General features: G+C 44.8%; 1 protein-coding gene across 1 annotated transcript in view; it reads right to left on the bottom strand.

Moving 5' to 3' along the window:
- The window catches only part of col4a5 (collagen, type IV, alpha 5 (Alport syndrome)), a 71,055-nt gene that overhangs the window by 3,548 nt on the left and 45,747 nt on the right, over positions 1-21,760 (bottom strand). Inside the window, exons 19-47 of the mRNA XM_080792689.1 lie at positions 21,438-21,523; positions 20,874-21,164; positions 20,358-20,447; positions 20,154-20,224; positions 19,749-19,940; positions 19,038-19,206; positions 18,252-18,344; positions 17,723-17,827; positions 16,781-16,878; positions 15,862-16,012; positions 15,475-15,588; positions 11,817-11,984; positions 11,484-11,573; positions 10,974-11,120; positions 10,671-10,769; positions 10,413-10,502; positions 9,963-10,102; positions 9,712-9,838; positions 8,453-8,632; positions 8,103-8,153; positions 7,534-7,719; positions 3,334-3,467; positions 3,144-3,216; positions 2,257-2,328; positions 1,784-1,912; positions 1,526-1,624; positions 964-1,176; positions 415-592; positions 4-118 (exon numbers count right to left, since the gene is read on the bottom strand). Coding sequence (XP_080648815.1) covers positions 4-118; positions 415-592; positions 964-1,176; positions 1,526-1,624; positions 1,784-1,912; positions 2,257-2,328; positions 3,144-3,216; positions 3,334-3,467; positions 7,534-7,719; positions 8,103-8,153; positions 8,453-8,632; positions 9,712-9,838; positions 9,963-10,102; positions 10,413-10,502; positions 10,671-10,769; positions 10,974-11,120; positions 11,484-11,573; positions 11,817-11,984; positions 15,475-15,588; positions 15,862-16,012; positions 16,781-16,878; positions 17,723-17,827; positions 18,252-18,344; positions 19,038-19,206; positions 19,749-19,940; positions 20,154-20,224; positions 20,358-20,447; positions 20,874-21,164; positions 21,438-21,523 — 3,751 coding nt within the window. The remainder of the gene's footprint in view (positions 1-3; positions 119-414; positions 593-963; positions 1,177-1,525; positions 1,625-1,783; positions 1,913-2,256; positions 2,329-3,143; positions 3,217-3,333; positions 3,468-7,533; positions 7,720-8,102; positions 8,154-8,452; positions 8,633-9,711; positions 9,839-9,962; positions 10,103-10,412; positions 10,503-10,670; positions 10,770-10,973; positions 11,121-11,483; positions 11,574-11,816; positions 11,985-15,474; positions 15,589-15,861; positions 16,013-16,780; positions 16,879-17,722; positions 17,828-18,251; positions 18,345-19,037; positions 19,207-19,748; positions 19,941-20,153; positions 20,225-20,357; positions 20,448-20,873; positions 21,165-21,437; positions 21,524-21,760) is intronic.

Below are 21,760 nucleotides of genomic sequence, written 5' to 3'. Positions count from 1 at the left end.
TACCATCATGAAGGAGTATCCTATCCACAGGGCCTCCCAGTAGGCGGGACAAGCGGGGATCTGAATGGTCTGGCTGTGGACTGCAATGACCATGGCTGGAGCCTCACAAACTGCACACCTAGAAACACACACACACACACACACACACACACACACACACACACACACACACACACACACACACACACACACACACACACACACATACACATTAACATACCTTAGACTTAGAGTTGTTGTCGGCGTAGTGTGCACTCTGCAGGCTAAAAAGTACACCGGCGTGATGTCGCGTCACATTGAATTAATGAATACCAGGCCCGGGGATGTGTTCAATATATAGCATTTTTTCGGCAACCTCAATCCCTCCCTTCCATATCTATCCTTCAACCCCTCTCATCTGGTGCTCCCTCCTACCTGCCAATGAAGGGTTTGATGGCCTCTCCGCTGATGGGAGCCATGGCCATGGGCATGGGCTCGGGGGTGGACAGCCAGTAGGAGTAGTCGTTGCGCGAGGCAAAGTTGCACACGTTGTTGATGTTGCAGAACATGAAGGGCATGGTGCTGAACCGACGCAGACAGCTGCCCGCCGTTCCTGACAAAGTCAGAGAGAGAGAGAGAAATAAGCAGTGTTGATTATAACCATTAACCATTATTTTAAACTTTAGCTGTTGAAAAATAGCAGATCGGCTATTTATTTTTTTAATCGTGAAAACGTGTGCAAATCTTTGTACTGTATTCTTTCACAGCGAACGTTTTTAACTCAAATCTTTGCTTCTAGGTGGGTCCCTGGAAAAACATATTTTCATATGGGGGTCGGCGGCCAATTACAAAAAAAAAATTGTGTCCTTCACATGAAACGGTCTGAGAACCACTGACATAGAAATATAGTTTTTCTTTCTTCAGAAAACATATTTTATTTTAGAAGACATTCTGTCTGGTCTCGATGAGTTTAATGCCACCTACCCAAGTCCTGTCCGTGCGCTCGCTCGTTGCCCTGCACGTAGAGCAGGGAGTATCCGTCGTAGATGAGGCTGGTGCCGTCGGGGCAGAACGGGACGTCCGACCCCTGGCTGTGTCTGGTGATGAGGAAGCCGTGGGCCGTGGACGCTGTCCCCGGGAGACCCGGGGGGCCCTGGAGACCGTCGGAACCGGGCGGCCCGGGGTAGCCGCGCTGGCCTGCGTGGATGATGAGAGAGAGAGGTTATGCCGATGGTTCTTCAACCAGTGGTATCCGGTATTGCTAGATAACTACTTTTTATGTTTATGATGTATTCCCCATGCTTTTTGTTCTTGCTTAATGTAAGTCGCTCTGCATTAAGAGCGTCTGCTAAATGCCTGAATTGTAAATTGTTGCTGTTTTTACTCTAAACGGACATATGTTGGCGTACACCATAGGTCCGACACACACGGCCAGTTATTGGAGCAGTTGTGCACCGCTCAAAAAGCTATAGTACATCTGCTTGGCCTGGCGTGGGACGTTTCACTCAGTTTGACTGAATGCTCCTGATCCAGACTGAACCTATACCTGTGGATCCAGCGGGTCCAGAGTCTCCCTTCCTGCCAGGGGGTCCGCTGAATCCTGGGGGTCCCTCCGGACCTGGGTCTCCGTTGGCGCCTGCTGGACCTATAGGATCAGAATCAGAGTGAGTAGACGGAAGGAACGTTCTGCCATGTGTATGTCTCCAATCCATTGTTATCTGTGTGTTTGGTGTGACTTTTATGTCACTCCACACTGATATCAGTGCCGTCGCTGATTTTAAGGGTTGCCTCCGAGGTCACCAACCTGGACCGCCCTCGCGTCCAGGACCGCCTGGACCGCCTCTGCCGCCGGGGAGACCCGGTTGACCCGGGGCTCCTCTCTCTCCCTTCACCACGATGGGGGCAGCAGCGATACCGGGGTCACCGGGAGCACCTGCACGTCAAAGACAACGGAAAGAAAGTGTCAAAAGAAATAATGAAGTATATATTTTTACTTTAATTATATTTAGTGTGTGCGTGCATGCGTGTTTGTTCCTTTTAGTTGAATGCATTGAAACTTCCAGAACTGAGTAAAACACAAACATCTTTATTAGTATGGGTTGGCTACCATGTTAGAAATGAACCAATGTAACCATTAAACGGTCTAGGAATGTAACTTCCACTTCATGCCGATGCTAGATAAGAGCATCAACTAAAAGTGCAATATCTAAAATGCAACAACACAGATTTCATCGCAAACGTTAACCGTTCATTCATGAAATGTATATTCTGGCGTACCCATATGTCCGACATCTCCAGCATCACCGTGTTGACCAGGAGAACCAGGCACTCCAGAGTCTCCCTTTTGTCCTGAAACACACACACACACACACACACACACACACACACACACACACACACACACACACACACACACACACACACACACACCACATGGGAAGGTTACTCTGAAACTCCTCCACAGGTGACTGATATGCTGCATTAACCACATGAACCCTAGAGCCTAGAAGCGTCCCCCATCCGGGGACAAATGTGTGGTGAAGCTGATTATAGCACTACTGCTGCTACTATACAATTACACATTTTTACAAAAGTTGACGATTAATTGTCACACAAATAACTGCGCTTAACAATTTAATTGTTGTTGTTTTTTTAATTGAATACTGGAACGTTACAATTTGCAGTTTGCCTTTAAGGCTTCGTGATCACAAATTGCACAGGGCAGATGTGACAATTAACTTAAATATACAACAAAATCTGACACATTTAATCATTGTTGTTGTAAGCTTGTAGGTCGCTATTTCTGCTCTTTTTGAAAAAATGTATGGACATTTTTCAACATGGAAAACAACTGACAATTATGCAAAAATAATTGATTGATTATTACTATTGACACCACTAGAACTACAGCTATCATTAGAATTGGCTATATGTTGCCAGGTGCGGAGCCAGGATCTCTTTATGAGTAAGGCATAGCCTATACGAGGCGCCCTGCCTAGTGCCTACTACTAATTACAATGTCCGCAATCGTATATATTGAAGGTTGTGTGCTGTGTTACTACACTGCGTGTGTTTGTACCTAGAAACAACTGGGGAAAAAAATCCCTTTTCATACGGGGCATTGAAATGGGAATTTTGGACATTGATATTTGGAACCAACTGACCTGGGAATCCGGGAACGCCAGGCAGTCCGCCGTCTCCCTTCAGACCTGAAGGACCAGGAGTTCCAGCGCCCCCCTAGCAGTCACATGGACACAGGGTCAGATCTTGACTTACCGTCGCAGTGTATTGCATTGTTTTTATGCACAAAGACATGCTAGTTATGCAACAAATCAGATTATATTGTATTCTTACAGGGAATCCAGGACCCCCGAGCTCTCCCTTGGATCCGGGGAAGCCAGGCTGACCGGGAGCGCCGGGAATACCCTTGTCTCCTTTATGACCTCCGCTTCCTCCTGGTCCGCGTGGACCCTCGGGGCCTTGAGGACCTTCACACGACACGCACAGGACCAAAGGTCAGCTACAGAGAAATAATGGGCCGTCCCTTCACCGTACGGTACAAAAACCTGACATTCAGTCATATTCTGTTATTGTCGTTATTCACTTTAATTTCAGCCAAGTCTCGAATTTGTTAGGAATACATTTGAAATGAAAAATGCTCTTTCTGTCATCAGTAAGGCTGAATGTACTGTAGTCAAACTCTAATATGGACTGAATGAGTTAAAAGTGAATTGGTATAGCCTTGCTACATAAAGTATTATCACTGATGAATCAACATTTTCTATGTATCCCAAATTATCAAAGCTACATAGATTATTTAGACTCACAAACAACACATGCAATAGAATCCAACAAGGATATTCATTTGGCATTAGTTCATTGTAGGTATATGGTCTAGTTAGCTAGGCTCCACATACACATTATTCACACAAACATTCACAATATTTACAAAACATGTAATACAAGGCAACAATAATGCAAATACAGTCCATTTTTGGTATTTGTGCTGTTCTGTGAATGTGTTGACTGAGGTCCATCACATGTCCTGTGGGGTAAAACGGGTTAAAAGGAAAGCACCTCTTAATGCCAACAGTACATACATATACTGTACAATCAATGTACTTCTGTTCATTATAACAATGAAAGAACATCACTTCCAGTAACACTAAAGCATAAGGGGGTCACTACAAAGGTCACAGTCAATCTGTTCTCAATTCATTTTCTTTCATTTGAGATATGTAGGAATGGTCAAATGTAGGCTATTATAAGAACATTATGAAAATTAAATCCTTGTCATTGGAAATCCCTTTTCACACCATCATTGTTGTGTGAAATATGTTCAACGGGTGTAAATGTCACCGTCACCTTGCTCTTAGGCCTACGCCTAAAATCCTTCACAGACACAGACACAGACCAAATCATATATATCAATGTATCACAACAGCAATACATTATTGACTTTGTTAAAACCCCGAAACAACCAAATCAAAACCTATAATGCACCACAACATAACGGCAATACATCACAACCATCAAACCATTGAAGTCTAACCTGCAGGACCTATGTTTCCCAGAATTCCCCGGGTTAGCAGGGCCAGGTTGACGGCACAGGTTGACAAAGAAAACAAGAGGTTTTAGATAAGAGCAAAGGTTAGCATAGCAACACAGTCACGCTAATCAAAGACAGGAATGATGGTTCTGGATATATGGACAAATATAATCATATATAATGTGTAACATTAGCTTTCTTTAATATGTAACAGTATACTTGTGATTGCACCATAATCTATGATCAGCTATTCTCAAATTAATTCAACAGAGAAATCAACTGACAAATATAAAAATACATTTTGATAATTTAAGGTTTGATGCAAGTTAGTTTTTAGGGTGGTAATTGTGTGTGATTCTTAATAGATTTGTGTGATTTCACTACCATGCCAATATCTTAACTTAATATGGTGGGTAATCTCTTATAGATACAATAGACATCTCAAGTCTCAAGCAAAAGTGCTTACTTTTTCAAAGGTGCGTTTTACTACCATCAGTGAGCAGAAGAGAAACGATAAAGAGTTGCAGTTAGGGAAAGGGGCAGTGGTCAGAAATGACAGGCAGAAAACAGTGACTTGTTAGTAATTCTGATCTGAAACCATGTCAGTGTAAACCAAGGATATTTACAGGTCTCTTAACTCAAGGCGCTTGTTCTAAGAAGTGAGAGTTGTAGAACATTGTGAGGTTATAAGCTTGGCGTTCTAGATAATGAGAGGCCATTTCTAGAACAGTGCAGTGAAAACAGCCCTAGATAAGAGGTGAACTTTCTGGTACAGTGCGGTTAAAATGGCTCTATATTGTGATGGTTCTAGAGCAGCGGCTGATGAAAAAACAAAACAGCAGAGGTCTCGGACACCGTTTCTCTGACCTGCGGGACCTGCGGTCGTCGGGTGTGCGATTCGTCACGATTCGTCCCACCACATTGGGTGGGGCCAACAGGAAAGGAAGCCATTAACATGTCATGTAATCATTTTATCACGGAGTCCCACCAATAACGCTCCACGGAGGGAGCGTTTCACAGTGCTGGTGTCCTACTGGTCTCAGCTAGGAGGATACTGTGGCATGCTGCAGGTCATTTACTTCACTAATATTGTTCACGTATCTTAAAGTATTTAGTGTTTTCTTCCACACTATGTTAAAACGTCTATGGGGAAAGTGCGCGTTTCACGCCATTGTGGCTCAATAACACATACAGTATTTTTGCCACACCATATAGGATCTCCTCACATCAAAACAATTGGATTTAGGTTGAAAATTGGCAACGTGTCCCCTTAAGTATTAAGACATGCTTTATAATATGTTATACACACAAGTGTCTGGCTAATGTCTGAGCCCAGCAGTTCCAGCACTGTGTTGGGACTAGTTCTCTGACGTGGTGGTTGGAACAGACATGGTGCTCATGCAGGTGACTGATCGCTCTGTGACACACAACACATCGAGAGAAGCCAGACTCAAACCCACAACTTTACTGACCGGACTTTGGAGTCACATCATGTTATCATGTTCTTGTTTCATAGCTTTGTTGTTTTTCTCGACCACAAATGCTAAGAAAGTGATTTAGATGTTAGTTAGGCAGATGCTAGGATCATTGTTTACCTGGTATGCATACTGTAGTGTAGGTTCTCTCTGCACTAAATATTTATTTTGTTTCTTATTGACTAGAGTTCCATCTCACTCTGCTTATTCCAATCTCACACTTTGTAAGTTGCTCTGCATAAGAGTGTCTGCTAAATGCCAAAATTGTACGGTGTACAGTTCACGTACATTTCTTACATAATACGATGGGACAAAGTTAATGAGTAACTACCTACACATCCTAATGGATCTGTGTCTGTCTAAGAGAAGCTTAATTGTATTTAGATATTCCCTGAAAAATGAACCTCCTCTAAAGTGCAGCAGAGAAGCGTTGGGTCTGTTTCTGGCTCCACCGTTTAACCAACATTGTCTCAATATGAACCTACAAGACTACACGAAACACAGGACGCACATCACACTGACCACAGGTAGACATTCTGACACACACACACACACACACACACACACACACACACACACACACACACACACACACACAGACTTCAGAGCTGTGGAGAGATGGATAGATTACATGTTCCCTCATGGAACCGAGGGAGTGGGTGGGAAGACAAGGAAGATGGATGGATGGAAAGAAAAACAGGAATAACAATGTTAAGGGGGAACCCATGCTCTTTCGGGGGAATGGTCAGAACCCCCCTCCCCCCACCGGTGAGAGACAGTGATTGGTGCGTGAGGGAAGTGCACCCCAGCATTTCCTGTTTGGGAGAGGGGGTGAAGGGGTGGGTGGGGTGCGGTGCGTTAGCGGGACAGGTCGTTTCTGTCCCGGCGTCCGGGCGTGCTCAGTGTGCACTTGACAATGATTGTGTGTGTGTGACTGTGCTCAGTGAGGTGGCTCTTATTTAAACCATGTCCCATGCAAATCAACACATACATGTCAACATGGAAGGCATTCACATGACAAGTGCTCAAGTTTGCTGTCTGGTTTTAAATTTGCTCACTCAACATGAACCTTAGCAAGACACATAGGCCGTGTCCATCAGAGTTGAAAATATTTAGAATCTCTGCGACCAGATAAAAATACCGTAAAGCGTAAATAAATACATTGGCACTGCAAATTCTTTAGTTATGGGCCGTTGAATAAAGCCTGTTTTGACCAAAAACACAATCTGGGAAAAGCTAGAACCTAGCTAGAAGCTAGAACCTAGAACCATTCATACGTTGGCGAAGAGCGCCATCTATCGTAAACCACAGAAAAGACCAACGGGGCGTAAAATACCGTCTTCGGCAGTGAAGCGTTGGGTTTTGAAAGGCCGTGGATAAGACCTTCTCGGCAGTCAATAAAAAAACCCCAATGGTAATTATTGTTAATACAGTATCTTGACCAAGTGGAGAGACCGGGGGAAAACCAGACAGCAACATCGGGCACGTGGAACAGTGTGGGGGAGATGCCGCTGCCATTCCATCACGTACCTCCTCTTCCTGGGGGACCTGGGCCACCCTGGTTTCCTTTGGGACCCTGAAGGGCCACTCCTGGAGGCCCGGATTGTCCCATGGGGCCTGACGGGCCGGGGAGACCTGGGAAGCCACCGTCTCCCTTTGCGCCTGGGAAGCCTGGGTTGCCGGGCGGGCCAGGGAGACCGGAGTCACCCTTAGAACCTGGATGGAAATTAAGTTAAGGACGTTAGGAAAAAAGACAAATTAAGGCAAACCGCTGACACATGTATGTCGTCGCTGTCGGACGGACTACCTGTATGTCCCTGTATGTGACTTTTCAGGAAATGGGGGGGGAAAAATAACCTGCCTTCCAACTTCCAATGCTCTTCTTAATACTTTTCATTGGTTCAATATTTATAAAACCCCACAGACACACTACATCTAGATCTACAAGCTATTTTGGTTGGTTCGACGAAATAGGGCATTCATAAAAATAAAAAATATAAATTGGCTCTCAGTCATAACTGACAGGTCTAACAAGCTCTCGTAGTGCCCGTTTTCTTTCGTTTCAAGGCATTATACAGTAGAATGTGTGAACAACTCACCTGGCAGTCCTGGGAGACCAGGGGCACCTGGACCACCAAAACCTGGCAGACCTGGAAGAGAAAGGAATCATGGTAAATGTTCAGAAGTTTTAAAACGTAAAAGGAAAAAAAAAGTCTTGCTAGTCTGAAAATGTATTGTATGAATATATACAGCATGACTGACAAATGTATAATAGATACATATAGCGTTGGCGTCAACACTAGCAGATATACAAACTCACAGCGGGGTCACTTTGTGCCACGCTGCGAGCTTGTACATCTGCTGTTTTTGAATATTTTTGAAAAATAAATAAAAGTGTGAGATCTACAGTTTAGAACTAACCCGGGTCTCCTAAATCCCCCTCACTAACCTGCATCTCCTTTGATTCCAGCCGGTCCAGGGATTCCGTCGCGACCTGCTTGACCCTTGTCTCCTGGGAACCCTGGCCCGCCGGGACGCCCCCCCTCGCCCGGTCTACCGGGAGCTCCGTTGAGACCCGGGCCTCCGGGACCACCGTCCAGACCTTTAGGACCGGGGATACCGGGAGAACCTACACAAAAACAGGGAAAGGAAGGAAAATGAAAACCATTTCCATCCAGGTATTTTCCAGTGAATTGTGAAGTATTGCGTAACATCGTGTTAGAGCAATAAAGAACAATGCATTTACTGTATGTTTATTTGATGTACATTTTTATTCATTTAATTATTACTATTCTGTATTTAATGTATCTTTTGTTTATATTGTACCACTGAAGGGCCACACTAAAGTGCGTTGTACAGTACATTGTGCAATGACTAATAAAAGCCTTGTATTGTATCGTATAATCGTATTCTATTCTTCCCACATGGTAGGACCACATTTCTGTCCCTCATTCAAGAGGCAATCCCCGCCTGGCCAGTGGAGATATTGTGCTTAGGAGCTTCAGGCAGTACTACTTCTCAGCTGTTCACTACATTCAACCGGCGTCTAAATGTCTAAATTATTGAAGAGTGGGGATAGCACCTCCTACCTCTGCAGATTGTATTAACGTACCATACAGAGTGGTTAAAAAAAGATTGCTTTTATTCTTATTTAAAAACAAAAAATGTTCTGATGAAAATAGCTGATAGTTTCACCCGATGTCCGCGCCTAGGGGCTATGTTTGAAGTGGTTAAGTCATACAAAAATGGTCGCTCATCGGTCTACTGGCAAGCTATCCGTGCAAACTGCATGAGATGTGTTGCTCATCATCATTACTGTTGATGCTAATTAGAGGCTAATGATCAGCACACTTGTGCTAAACCTCTTGTACTTGCCACACTGAATACTTGAACATGCGAGGGTTGCACAGCAGCACATGCAATGACACAAAAACATTTGACTACATGTTCCTGGTGGAAGCAAACTTCTGGATCTTAATGATACCTGGTCTAAGGTATCAAAAGACATTTGCATGAAGCCTAATGTACGCAATTCATGCTATAAAAAGCAGACCGACAATGACGTCGCATTCAACACGTCAACACGTCGCATCTACAACGCTGAGTGGGCTTGTAGGTCGTCTATTTTAGGTGGTGTGACGAAGTATGAATAGGATCATAGTTTGCAGGCCGACTCTTTTCTTCTTCTCTCCGTCCAGACGGGCCTACCTTGGAATCCTGGGAGGCCGGGGTCTCCCTTGGCTCCTGGGCCTCCTGGAAGTCCTGGGAGTCCTGGTCCTGCTGATGCCCCCTTCTGTCCAGGAGTTCCTGGGTAGCCTGGCTGGCCTGGGTCTCCCTGGTGGGGGGGATGGTATCATTAGAGTGTGTGTGTTCCCTCGCATACCTTCAATGTTCTAATCATAAATACTGCCTACTTCAGTTCAGTGTGACTCTAAAGTGCTCGTCCCTGTGTGTGGTACCTTTAGTCCAGGTGCTCCCGGCGCTCCGACTCCAGCAGAACCGGGGTCTCCCTTGGCTCCGGGGAATCCAGGGGATCCGGGCCCACCCGGACCTCCTGGCCTACCAGGCTGACCCGGTGTTCCCTTCAGCCCACCCGGTCCTGTGACATCATAGAAAAGATGCAATGGACCATGACGATCAAGTTAGTCAGTGAATTGGATAGATGCTTTGTCAAACATTTTCAACGGTATCCAATTTAGTTTATGAATTCAAATATCTGCAAAAATAGCATCCGTTAAGAGGACGACATTTCATTTCGTAATAATAACCTCCCCTAAAGGTTGTGTTCACTTTTGTTTTTTTCAGCAATCCCATCATCCAATTGTAAGCCAGTTCGTGAGCCAGCCAGCCAGCCAGCCAATCAGGTTAGGCCGACTGGTGTTCATCATGCTTCATGTGTTTGAACCCACCTGGGAATCCCATCTCTCCCATGGCGCCTTTCAGACCTGAGCCTCCAGGACCTCCTGGGCCTCCAGGAATACCAGCATCTCCTTTAGGTCCTGCAACACAACCCAGAATGCATGTACATGTAAGCAATGATGTCTCCAGCATTCAGTGTAATTCTGCGTATCAGGTCTCTGCGGTGGTGGGTGAGTACTTTTCCCTCCATACTGTACCACGCGGATGCCCCCAGCTCAGATTGTGTGCAAGAATGAATGATCCCATACCTGGTGGTCCTGACAGTCCGGGGCGTCCGTCCGATCCTGGATTTCCTCCATCTCCAGGGAGACCAGCGATACCCTTCTGACCTGGTTGGCCCGACAGACCTGTAGAACAAAACACAAGCACACACAAATTGTAAGATCATTACATCTCAGTCATTGGAGCGGTTAGGCACCGCTCAAAAACTAAATATATTTCTACAATATATAATATGGGTGCCTGCTTCATCTCTCGCTCAGCCAGGTGTTGAAGACCCATGATCTAGCGTGGCAAGGACCTGTAGGTTTTGGTTCTCTGTTGTATCGTACCTGGAATGCCGGGTACTCCGGACTCTCCCTTCACGGCCACGGGGGCGATGCTGGGGCCCGGGGGTCCCTGAACACCGGCGTCTCCTCGGTCTCCTTTGCCGCCGGGACCACCGGGGCCACCGGGTCTGCCTGGGAAACCGTTGTCACCTGCACAGGAAAAAGGCCAGACACAATGGCTTAGGAGGGGAAATCTCTACATTGGGAGATTTTGTCAGCATGCAATTCTTGTTTTGGTTTGACCGTTTTTAGACCAGTGGTACCCAAAGTCCTTGGGGTCTTCCTGGGGGTCCCCAGCTGAATGTGTACTGCATTGTGTACTATGGCTATTCAAAAACAGCAGATGTGCATGTGCGCAGCATCTGCTGTTTTAGAAAATATTTGAAAAATATCTAAAATGTTTGGAAAACGTTTAATATATATATATATTTTTTTCTATTCTGGGGGTCCCTCGCACAAAGCATTGTGTTTGTGTGTGTGTGTGTGTGTGTGTGTGTGTGTGCGCATGCGTACCTTTAGGTCCTGGGAAGCCAGGTCCTCCTGGGCCTCCAGGGCCTCCACCGGGTCCAGGAGCTCCCATTGAACCCATGTCTCCTTTAGTGCCTGCAGCCAATCAGAGACGAGAGAGACGGGGTTAAAGACATGCACTCCTAAAACAGACAAAATGGGTAAGCCGGTCCTGTTCGGAGCCATAGAACTCCCTCACGTCACTTTCACATGCAGTCATTCTGTCAGCTCGTTAGCCAGCTGGCCCGTAACACAGTTCAAAGAGTTGTCATCTTGTTATCCTGGTCACAGGTTTAGTCGACGACTAATAATAATAATAATAATAACACAATGGTTTACCTGGCAGTCCAGGTAGTCCGTCACGTCCTGGCCCTCCAGGGCCTCCGGCAGGTCCTATGGCTCCCGGGGACCCGGGGAAACCGGGACTCCCTCTGTCTCCTGGCAGCCCTGGGATGTCCAAGCCTGGGGGACCGGGGTCTCCCTTCTCTCCGTTGCCACCTGGGTGTCCTGGGAGATGGCGAGGGGAACGGAGAAGGGGTCAGGCTCAGGGAGCACGGTTCAGAGTGAACCATTAAACCTGAGACTTTACCAGAGTTTAACACATTAGGGTCCTGTTCTTTGTTGACCCGATTCCCCACGGGCCCTATCTATACTTGGTTGACCGGATTTGTTTTGTTTTTGTTAGTTATGACTGAATACTCTCATTTTATGTTTCGTTCCCATGATGATTGGGAATACATAACCCATGGTATCTCAAGTGGTATATATTTGTCATCCTGTTCAGTTTGTGAATGCATACCCAAGCATCTTATACTACTAATAATAATAGGTCTGATTTATAATATAGCACATACTTAGCACAAGTACCCAAAGACGCTTTACATAAAAGAAAAGGAAGGAACCGACTTTATTAATAAAAAAACAAAAAAGTAAATGAAATCAATAAAAGGTTAAGCATTGACTCGACCTCAGCTGCGAAAATCTAGCCTGAAGATACAAACACAACAACCTATTTTCTCAACAGAGGATAAACAAACGCCACAATATATTATCTCAAAGCAGGATAAACAATATCATTGCTGTTGAGCAGAAAACCATTAAACCATTTGGGCTATTTTCACTTATTTTGTAATATTTCAGTGTGTCTGTGTGGGTTTTATAAATATTTAACCAATGAAAAGTATTAACAAGCGCTTGTGACTAAATAATTATCAAAAGTAGCAGATCTGCAAGCTCGAAACGCTGACGTGTTTTGAGCTTGAGAGTTGCTATTTTTGTTTTGGACATACTTACAGGATGAGGTTTCCACCCGACAATATGAAAGTGTGTGTGACTCAAAAGACCTTTAATACAGTAAAATCAACCAAAACAACTTTTTTAAATGGCATGCTTATACCATACGTTGACATTACAGTAACTTCTAAATATTGTTAAAACTACAGGTATGAAGTCATATTTGGAAATATGCACTGTGTGTTTGTGGTTCTGGAATAATCATTAAGAACGCAGCAAGAAGGCTTTGCAACTCCATACTGAAACATTCAAGTATGTAAAACAGTATAATTTGCGACACCTGGTATTGAGGTACAATACCTTTCTCGCCTTGGAGTCAGAGTGGGCCGCAGGTTAGGAAGGGGGACGTGTTTCAGAGCGAAGTAGGCGGGGCGTCAGATTAGGTCGAAGATGAGAAGGATGAATGCATTAAAATGTCCCTTTTCATGAAGTGTTGAAATACTCTCAAAATGAACCGTTGTTTGGATAAATCACTGGCTTAACATTACATGAACAGTAATGTTCTTTCTATTATACTATAGGGCTGGGCGATAGGGACAAAATTAAATATCATGATATATTGGAGCAAATACCTATTGTGATATAATATTGTATAGTGATGATAAGTATATATATTTTTTCTTTGACTTTTTTTTGGAAAATGTTCTAATAGTGAAAATAGCAGATCTACAAGCCCACAAGCTTGTGAGCGTGTAGATTGGCTATTTGCGTTGTTTCCGACATGTGATTAAAATCTAGAAATATATATAGACAATTGCCCAGCCCTATGTTATACCAGAATGAAGAATCTATAGAATAGGAATAACACAATGACGATACATTTCCAGAGTATTCACACAGGACGGTAATCGGATCATTCTTAGTTAGCTTGGGGCTTCTGTGCACTCTGTATGCAGGGTTAAAGGGCTGACAAAGCCCTGTGACAGAGGAACGGTTTGTCGTGAAACCCCCCGTGATCTCGTGCTCACAGTTAGTTTGAGGTTTGTGCACTCAGGAAGCACATCTTGTGGGGTTAAAAATGGTGACACAACTATTTTAACATTGCGGTGCTCATTGTTGCTTTAAGTTTCTACACCCAAGCCGTGTCTCGTTGCAAACCGGTGAACTCGTGCAGTGGAGTGAGGTGAAAGCGTGCAGGTGACATGATCATTTCTGCAGTGGTTTCATGGACAGATGTGTAGGTAAATAAAACAAGGTGTGGTGAAGTTCCCCAGATCAAGGTATGGTTACCAACCAGTGACTGACTGGTAATGTTTTAACCAATCACAATCAATCTCTCAGTACAGCAGTGGTTTCCAAACTATTTTGTGAACAAGTAAGGAGCTTATATCTAATCTTGATGTACAAGTACACCCCCTGGACATGACGCTAGTATGTCACAGGTATTTACCCCAATCCAACCCTTAATGCTGAGTGCCAAGTCGGGAGGCATTGGGTCCCATTTTTAGTCTTTGGTATGACCCCGATCGGCGATCGAACCCCGACCTCCAAATCTCAGGGCAGACACTCAAACCGCAAGGCCACTGAGCAGTTGAAAGTGGATACAATAAAAATTATAATAATGTTTACGGTATAGAATTTGCCTCTGTATTGGGAAATGAGTACCCAAAAGGTACTGAAATCATGCGTTTTTGTATATTTGTATAAAGGTAATAGTGTCCCTCGGCCTCGGCACACTGTTTGGGACCCACCGCAGTACACCGACTGTACAGTTACTGTGCACTAGGCTTTTACAACTTCCATACACAAACCTTGATCAACCCAAAACACTACAATACAAAGTGACATTCAGTGCTCTTTCCAACCACCACCTTTAACTTCACAGTCTCCAACTCTATCAGGCAGGACATTGAGGTAGTGAACCACATACCAAGTTCACAAAGTCACCCAGACACCATTCCAAGTGCTCATACAGTAGAGTGTATCCTATCCATGCACATAACTCTTTGGTGACTTTCAATAACACAATTCAGTACACATTATTATAGCATTGTTAACACAAGATGACAACCAATGCATTGCACAAACTTTATATACTTCAATCTTGACTAGCATCAGATGTTATGAAATCAATGTTCAAGTTAATATTCCATTGATGTTAATTATATACTGTAATCATACAAACCTAACAGTCATGCTACTACTCGGCCCCACAATCACAATATCCCGTATGACTACAATGATAAGTATTTAAATATTTATGTTTTATGTCTATGCAGCCATACAAACACTAATAGTCCAACCTTTTGGAAGTTTTGGTAACATATAAACTACTATTTAATTCCTTACTTTATTATACTTGAATTATTGTGTAATCATATTCTACTAGGGTAGACTTCTAGTCATTTTTACTAGTTGACTAGTTGCCTAGTAAACTTCTTTTTTTTTGGAAATAAATATTTGTACATTTAAAAACGGTGTACATTGGTGACTATAACTATAATCTACCTGGTCTCGAGGCCTACAAAATCGAAAAAAAATCAACTAGTCAACTAGTACCAACAAGGTCGACTAGTGGATTTACTAGTCGACTAGTAAACTAGTCTAGTAAACTAGTCGACTAGTTGCTTAATGCCCTATATTCTACTGTATATGCATTGTACTTAAATCTCATTTAGGCAGTAGTTCTACCTGCGTTGGCTGTGTTACGTACGTGTGTCCTTTAGCTGACATTAACGTCATCCTCTGACTGTGGTTGTCTTACCTGGGGAGCCCATCAGGCCGGGCGGTCCGGGGGGTCCCTGTGCTCCCAGGCTACCGATGGAGAGGCTTCCCGGTGGTCCACGAGCTCCAGGAATACCAGGGAGACCAGCGTCACCTGAGGTGATGAGAGAACGTCAATGTAAGCCTTTTGTTTTTACATTTACCTTTACAAGTACTGTATACGTTGTAGTAGTGTTTTTAGTGACACCTCTGGTAGCTCTGTTGTCATTACAGCGTCAATAATGAATACAAAGAGTGATTCTATTAGTACAGGAAAGTAAACGCTACAGTAAACTAAGTTCATGACACACACACACACACACACACACACACACACACACACACACACACACACACGCGCATTAACATTGACAGAAGCTGAGAATACCTTTAGCTCCAGGACCGCCATCGAAGCCTCCTCGTCCAGGCTGACCGGGGCTACCAGGGAAACCGGAGTCTCCCTTAGGTCCAGGTCCACCTTTACCTCCGGGGAACCCTGGGGCTCCAGGAGCCCCGGACTGTCCCACGCCAGGCTCCCCCTATAACACACACACACACACACACACACACATGGTTTTCAGAGCAATTATCGGGGCATGGGCGCGGACAATTGAATATATAAATACTAAACAAGTAATCCACTCACATTGACAGTATCTATACATGACCATATAATTATAATAATAACTATCAGCTGCCAACTTGCGCACAAGTAGGCCATACTATGGCCTACTTGTGTGCAAGCAGAGCGCGCCATGAGGTGCGCTCACCACTGCTGGTATGACCGCTGATCTGAGTCCTAAAGCTCTCTGCTGCTGTCCAGGTTTGAAATACATCAGTGGTCCATCAGTGCCGGTAGAGTACACCGTCATACACACATACCCCCTATTGACCTTATACCAATTTTGAAACGTACGTTAGTTACGTCATCGAGAGCAGTGGTTTCTCATTGGCTGGTGGAATGTACCGGCATACAGCCGATCGCTGTTCTTTGTCCCTGATTGGCCGAGCGACGTCACCAGCATACGCAGCCGATTACAGTACTTGCGCGCTCTGCTTGCGCAAGTAATAACAATAACTAGACAATGCTGTTCCTGAAGAAACAGTGTGGCCCCTGAGTAGCTCTCTACTCGATGATGTATTGACCCACATGGCATCACAGCCCCCCCTCCCTCTGTTTTCCAATTGGTTGAGTTGACCCACATGACGTCACACAGCCAAAAGAGCAAACGGCCCCCTGGGAATAATTCTGATAACAGTTGACTCGCCACTCAAGCACACAACAATAATAATAATAATAATGTCACCTTTGATCCTGGGAATCCAGGCGATCCAGGGAGACCGTCCAATCCTGGTCTGCCTCCTCCGCCGGGAGCTCCTGGCCCGCCGGGAGTACCTGGGAAACCTGAGGGAGAAGAATGGGTGAGTGGTTATGATGGTGTCGGCCATTTTGTTTTAGAATACAACATGACAATCCCTTTTGATCATTGGATGGTATGGCCGACTTTAAAGATGGAGTGCCATGATTAATTTATTTTTAAGTGTACAGAATGTGTGTTAAAATTATGTTTTTATGTGGCCACACCCACCAGTTCATTAAGTATACCTGGTTTTCACCTTAGCTGTTGGTTAGGGGAGCGGATGATGTTATGATGTCACTAAAGTGGTGGTGTTTTGATTGGGCCTTTTGACTCCAAGGCTTTCAGCCTTCAGGAGGATAAGAAACAGGGAAGACATATTTTGTCTTCCCTAAAAAGAAAATCTTATATAAATGTAACTGAGTAAACATAACTCTACTACAAAGCAACGGTGTAATGGTGGAAAGGGAGAAGGAAACTCCAGGCATAGAGAAGAAGAACCATTTAGCAAACATACTGGAAGTAGGAACGTGAGGAAGAGTAAGTCGAAGAACAGAAGGAAGCACGAACAAGAGATATGAGAAATACGTTTACGAGATGGAGAAGGAGAAATGGAGATGATGAGAAGATGTGAGCTTAGGAGCTAGAAAAGCGTGGACTTTTTTTTTTTACTTAAGTAAAAGTATCAAGTATGAGTACTCATCATGCAGTCCATTTAATTAATGTCCATTTCAAGTTCGTCATGTATGAAAAAAGAAAAGAAATAGCCGATCGAGCTTGTAGATCATTTATTTTCAAATGGAGGAACAGGCGGCGCGCTGTAGACTAGAGAGGAAGCAGAGGAAAGTAGACGGATAGAAAGAGTTCTGTTTCTGGTTCTTTGCACCGTACCTTTGGCGCCGGGACCACCGGGCAGTCCAATACCAGGAAGTCCTGGGTCACCTTTGGCTCCTGGTCCGCCGGGGAAACCAGGTGAACCGGGCCCTCCAGGGTTACCTAGCAACAATGAAGCACAACAACATCAGCCAATCAGAAGATTCATATACATTGTGATTATTATAAGCTGGAGTGATTCGTCGAGAAGCAGTGCTTGAATTGGAACAGAAAGGACCGAGGACCCTCACATAGCCATAGCCTCTGTCTGCGGCGAAATGGCCTTTAAAATAACATCTAAATAGCGATAATAGTCAATCTGCAAGCTTTGTGTCCATCTTGCAGATCGGCAATTATCACTATTTGGTGAAAATCTTTGGAAATCTTTTAATAATGACATGGTTAAACTAGCACGGTATTTTTTTATTAATTGAATTTGGAGTCTATAGGGTTGAGAGTATTTACAATGATTAGCTAAACAGAGAATTGTAATGTGTTGTGTTCTACTGTATTGTGTGTGTGTGTGTGTGTGCGCTGGGTTTTGTACCTGGTTGTCCAGGCTGACCGGGGTCTCCGTCTTGTCCTCTCAGTCCTGGATGACCCTTCTCAGCCACCGTTATACCGGGCTCACCTTTACCACCTGTAGGAAGGGGTGGGCAAAACCATACCTATGTTAGATTGTTATCACCATGACACTTCCCCAATTGAGTACTTACACGGAGACAATGATTTAATGTACCGGTATTACAAATTTTTAAATATGCAAAAGAGGAATATATGCAAAATAATAGAACATACCGGTAATATGAAAAAGCTACTACTGTGGAAGCGTTATCATGTATTAATTTACTTGTATTGATCCTATAAACAATTTAATATAGGTCTAGTTGTTTCCACCAATTTTGGAGCTCTGGCTCATGGACTAAGAACCAAAAAGAACTGAACCGGTTCCCATTGGGAACCAACCGGTGGAAAGGGGGTCCCAGTGTTGTATCAAACAGAGTTGTGACTCACATGAAGGACAAGGTCACTCTTGCCAAAAAGAAAATACTGTATCTACTGCAACCAAGAGTAAAATCAGGCATAATTATGACACCCTAGAATGCCTGCCAAAATATATGGCTTTAGATTTATTCAACTTAAAGCAAAACATTTAGATGACTAAAATATGGTTTTATTCAAAAGGCTATGACTAAAACTATATCAAAATGTGCTGTCAAAATCAAAAACTTCCCGGCATAAGGTCACTTTTGGCAAAAAAGAAAGGATCTACTGACAAACAAACGTGTCGGAGCCCTCTGTTAGCTTGTAGATCTGTAAGGAACATGCTTACCTGGACCGCCAGGGTTACCAGGTCTTCCCGAGACGCCCTGGACACCTTTCTCTCCTCCGGGGCCCTGGGGTCCAAAGCCGGGGCCGCCTGGGGACCCCCTGTCACCTGGTTGACCCTGTAGACCCGGCTCACCTGATGGACCTCGCTCTCCTTTTACCTGCAGGGAACCCTGGGAGATGGACACGAAGAAATGGTGGTATTTCATATTGGAGCTGGGATGGATGGATGGATGCTGGGTGGACTCATGAATGCATGGTGAATCAATAACAAGACCGATGATGACCAGGGCTCATTGTGCTGTGGACTTTTTAACTAGTGGGGCTATGTCGCTCGCACATGCACACGGTTCAATCACTGATTGAAATAACCTCTTATAAATGTTCAACCTATTAATTAACCTATTCTATTGACTTGCATAATGGGGAAACTTTTGTGTTGTCAACTTGTCATAATCATTACCTTGCAAACATCACCTCTGTAATTTTCATGAATTCATCAGCCACTGTTATCCAACTCCTTAGACTACTTCAGACAGAACATCTGACGCCAGTAGTATGACGACTAATACCACTTTAGAAGGTTGACACTATTGACCGTCACCATTGATATGCATCAAGGTCGGTCATTCCCGTGGATAGCCACACCGACAGCTCACCCCTGCCGATGACTAAATCACACACCCACACACACATGCATGGAGCCTCCACTCACAGACGCTCCTTTAGCTCCAGGCGCTCCGGGACCACCATCCCGCCCGGGGCGTCCGTCCAAACCGGGCAGGCCGGGGGGTCCGGGGAAACCGGTGTCACCCTTCGTTCCCCTCCCACCGTCCACGGTTATGGCGTCACCTGGCTCTCCCTTCGCTCCGGGGAACCCTGGGCTCCCGTTGCCACCAGAGGTGCCCTGAATGAGATGAGAGGGATGAGGAGAGGGAGGGAGAGTCATTAGTTTTAGCTTATGCGCATGTTAAGGTAAAAGATTGAGTAAAAACATTGCACATGCATATTCCGCTATTGACACGTCGATCGCTTTATCGCGACGTCGCCTGCTACCTAAACCCCTCGAACAAAAGCGGAAAAGTAAACGGAAAAGCAGGAGAACAGGAGGAGTGCTTACGGGGGGACCGACGGAACCGGGGTTTCCTGGGAATCCTCTGTCTCCTTTGGCACCTGGACCGCCAGAACCACCTGAAGTGGAGAGTGGAGAGGACAGGAGGTAAGTATGTTTTTCTATTGTTAGTTTGTTAACAGCACAATCTATCTTATCACTGCTATTGTTCTCTCCGACATGAACAGAATAAATGGCCGTGGTTCTTCTTACCGGGGAAGCCGGGCGTTCCGGGAGGTCCCTGAGGTCCAGGAATGCCGCTGACGCTGCCGACACAGTTCACACAGGTGTCTCCCTTGTCACCTGGAAAATATCAGAGTTTTACACACCGTACCACATTAACCACTTTCAGGTCATAGTGAAAAGTTGCAGGAAAAAAACGTACAACTATGTGGTAGGGACTGTCTGTGTTATTATTATTGTTGCAATTGCTATTTTAAATAACATTATTTTATTAATGATACATTAACCCATTTAGACCGGGAACATCTATACGTAACGTTTTGTTGCTATGTACAGTACTACAGTATATTGCAACGTACATTTTTTTAATGAATATTTGAAGTCTGTAGAATCAGCCTGGGGGTGGAGAATACGTTTATTACTGTCATTTGAATTCCCGAATGGCCACACACATTTCTGTGTAATCGTATCGAGACTGCCACTCACCTGATTATTATTATTATTTATTAATAATGTTACATTCATGTAACCAGCCCACACACCCACCTTTCTGTCCGGTCTCTCCCTGATAACCTCTCTCTCCCTGGCCACCAGGGCGACCGGGCTCTCCTCCGAGACAGTTGCCTCCTCCGCTGGAGAAGCCTGGGGGTCCGGGGGGTCCCGTTAGGCCCTGTAGCCCAGGACCACCACCCCGGCCAGGGGGACCGGGCAGGGACAGTCCCGGGGCACCGTCGTCTCCCCGGTCACCTTTAGCACCAGGGTAGCCTGGAGTACCCGTCGAACCACTGACGGGACCACCGCCACCACCGCCTGGCTGTCCAGGTGGTCCTGTCAAACCTGTACAAGACATAGAGGTCGATGTTAAACTGTTCAAACAAAACGTTGTGGCTGTGTGAGTGTTCCAATAGTCATTGATTGAATGCTTTATTAATTAAAGAGCACAGGAAAGTACAGTTCAATACAAGGTCTGCTAAGAGGATTTAAACCCAAGAAAGCTTATGGCTTGTTTCCATTGGGGTCCGTTGGATAGTGTACTCACTGTACTGTGTGTGTGTGTGTGTGTGTGTGTGTGTGTGTGTGTGTGCGCGTGCATGTGTGTTGTGTACTGACCTGATGGTCCCCTATCTCCTTTGCGTCCGTCTTGTCCATGGTAACCAGGCTCTCCTTTTTGTCCCACACCACCAGCTGACTGTCCACTGATCACCTGGTAGGACACACACGGAGCAACGTTATTACTGTACAACAATGCATGGCCGGCCGCGGTGAACCTGTAACCCATCAAGACCTGCGGCCCATTCTACCAGAGCCCAGAGGCATTTGAGGTCAACCTGTCCTGTCGGTAAAATACAATAATAAATACACAGAGATTCAATGACAGTTGAGTTGGCCTATCTGTCAATACCTTGGGTATTTAACACTTTAACATGGTAACA

The sequence above is a fragment of the Protomyctophum bolini genome (genome assembly GCF_963924005.1).
Source record: "Protomyctophum bolini genome assembly, chromosome: 20".
NCBI lineage: Eukaryota > Metazoa > Chordata > Actinopteri > Myctophiformes > Myctophidae > Protomyctophum > Protomyctophum bolini.
Note: the sequence above shows the minus strand (reverse complement) of the source record. Positions and strands in the feature narration are given on the sequence as shown.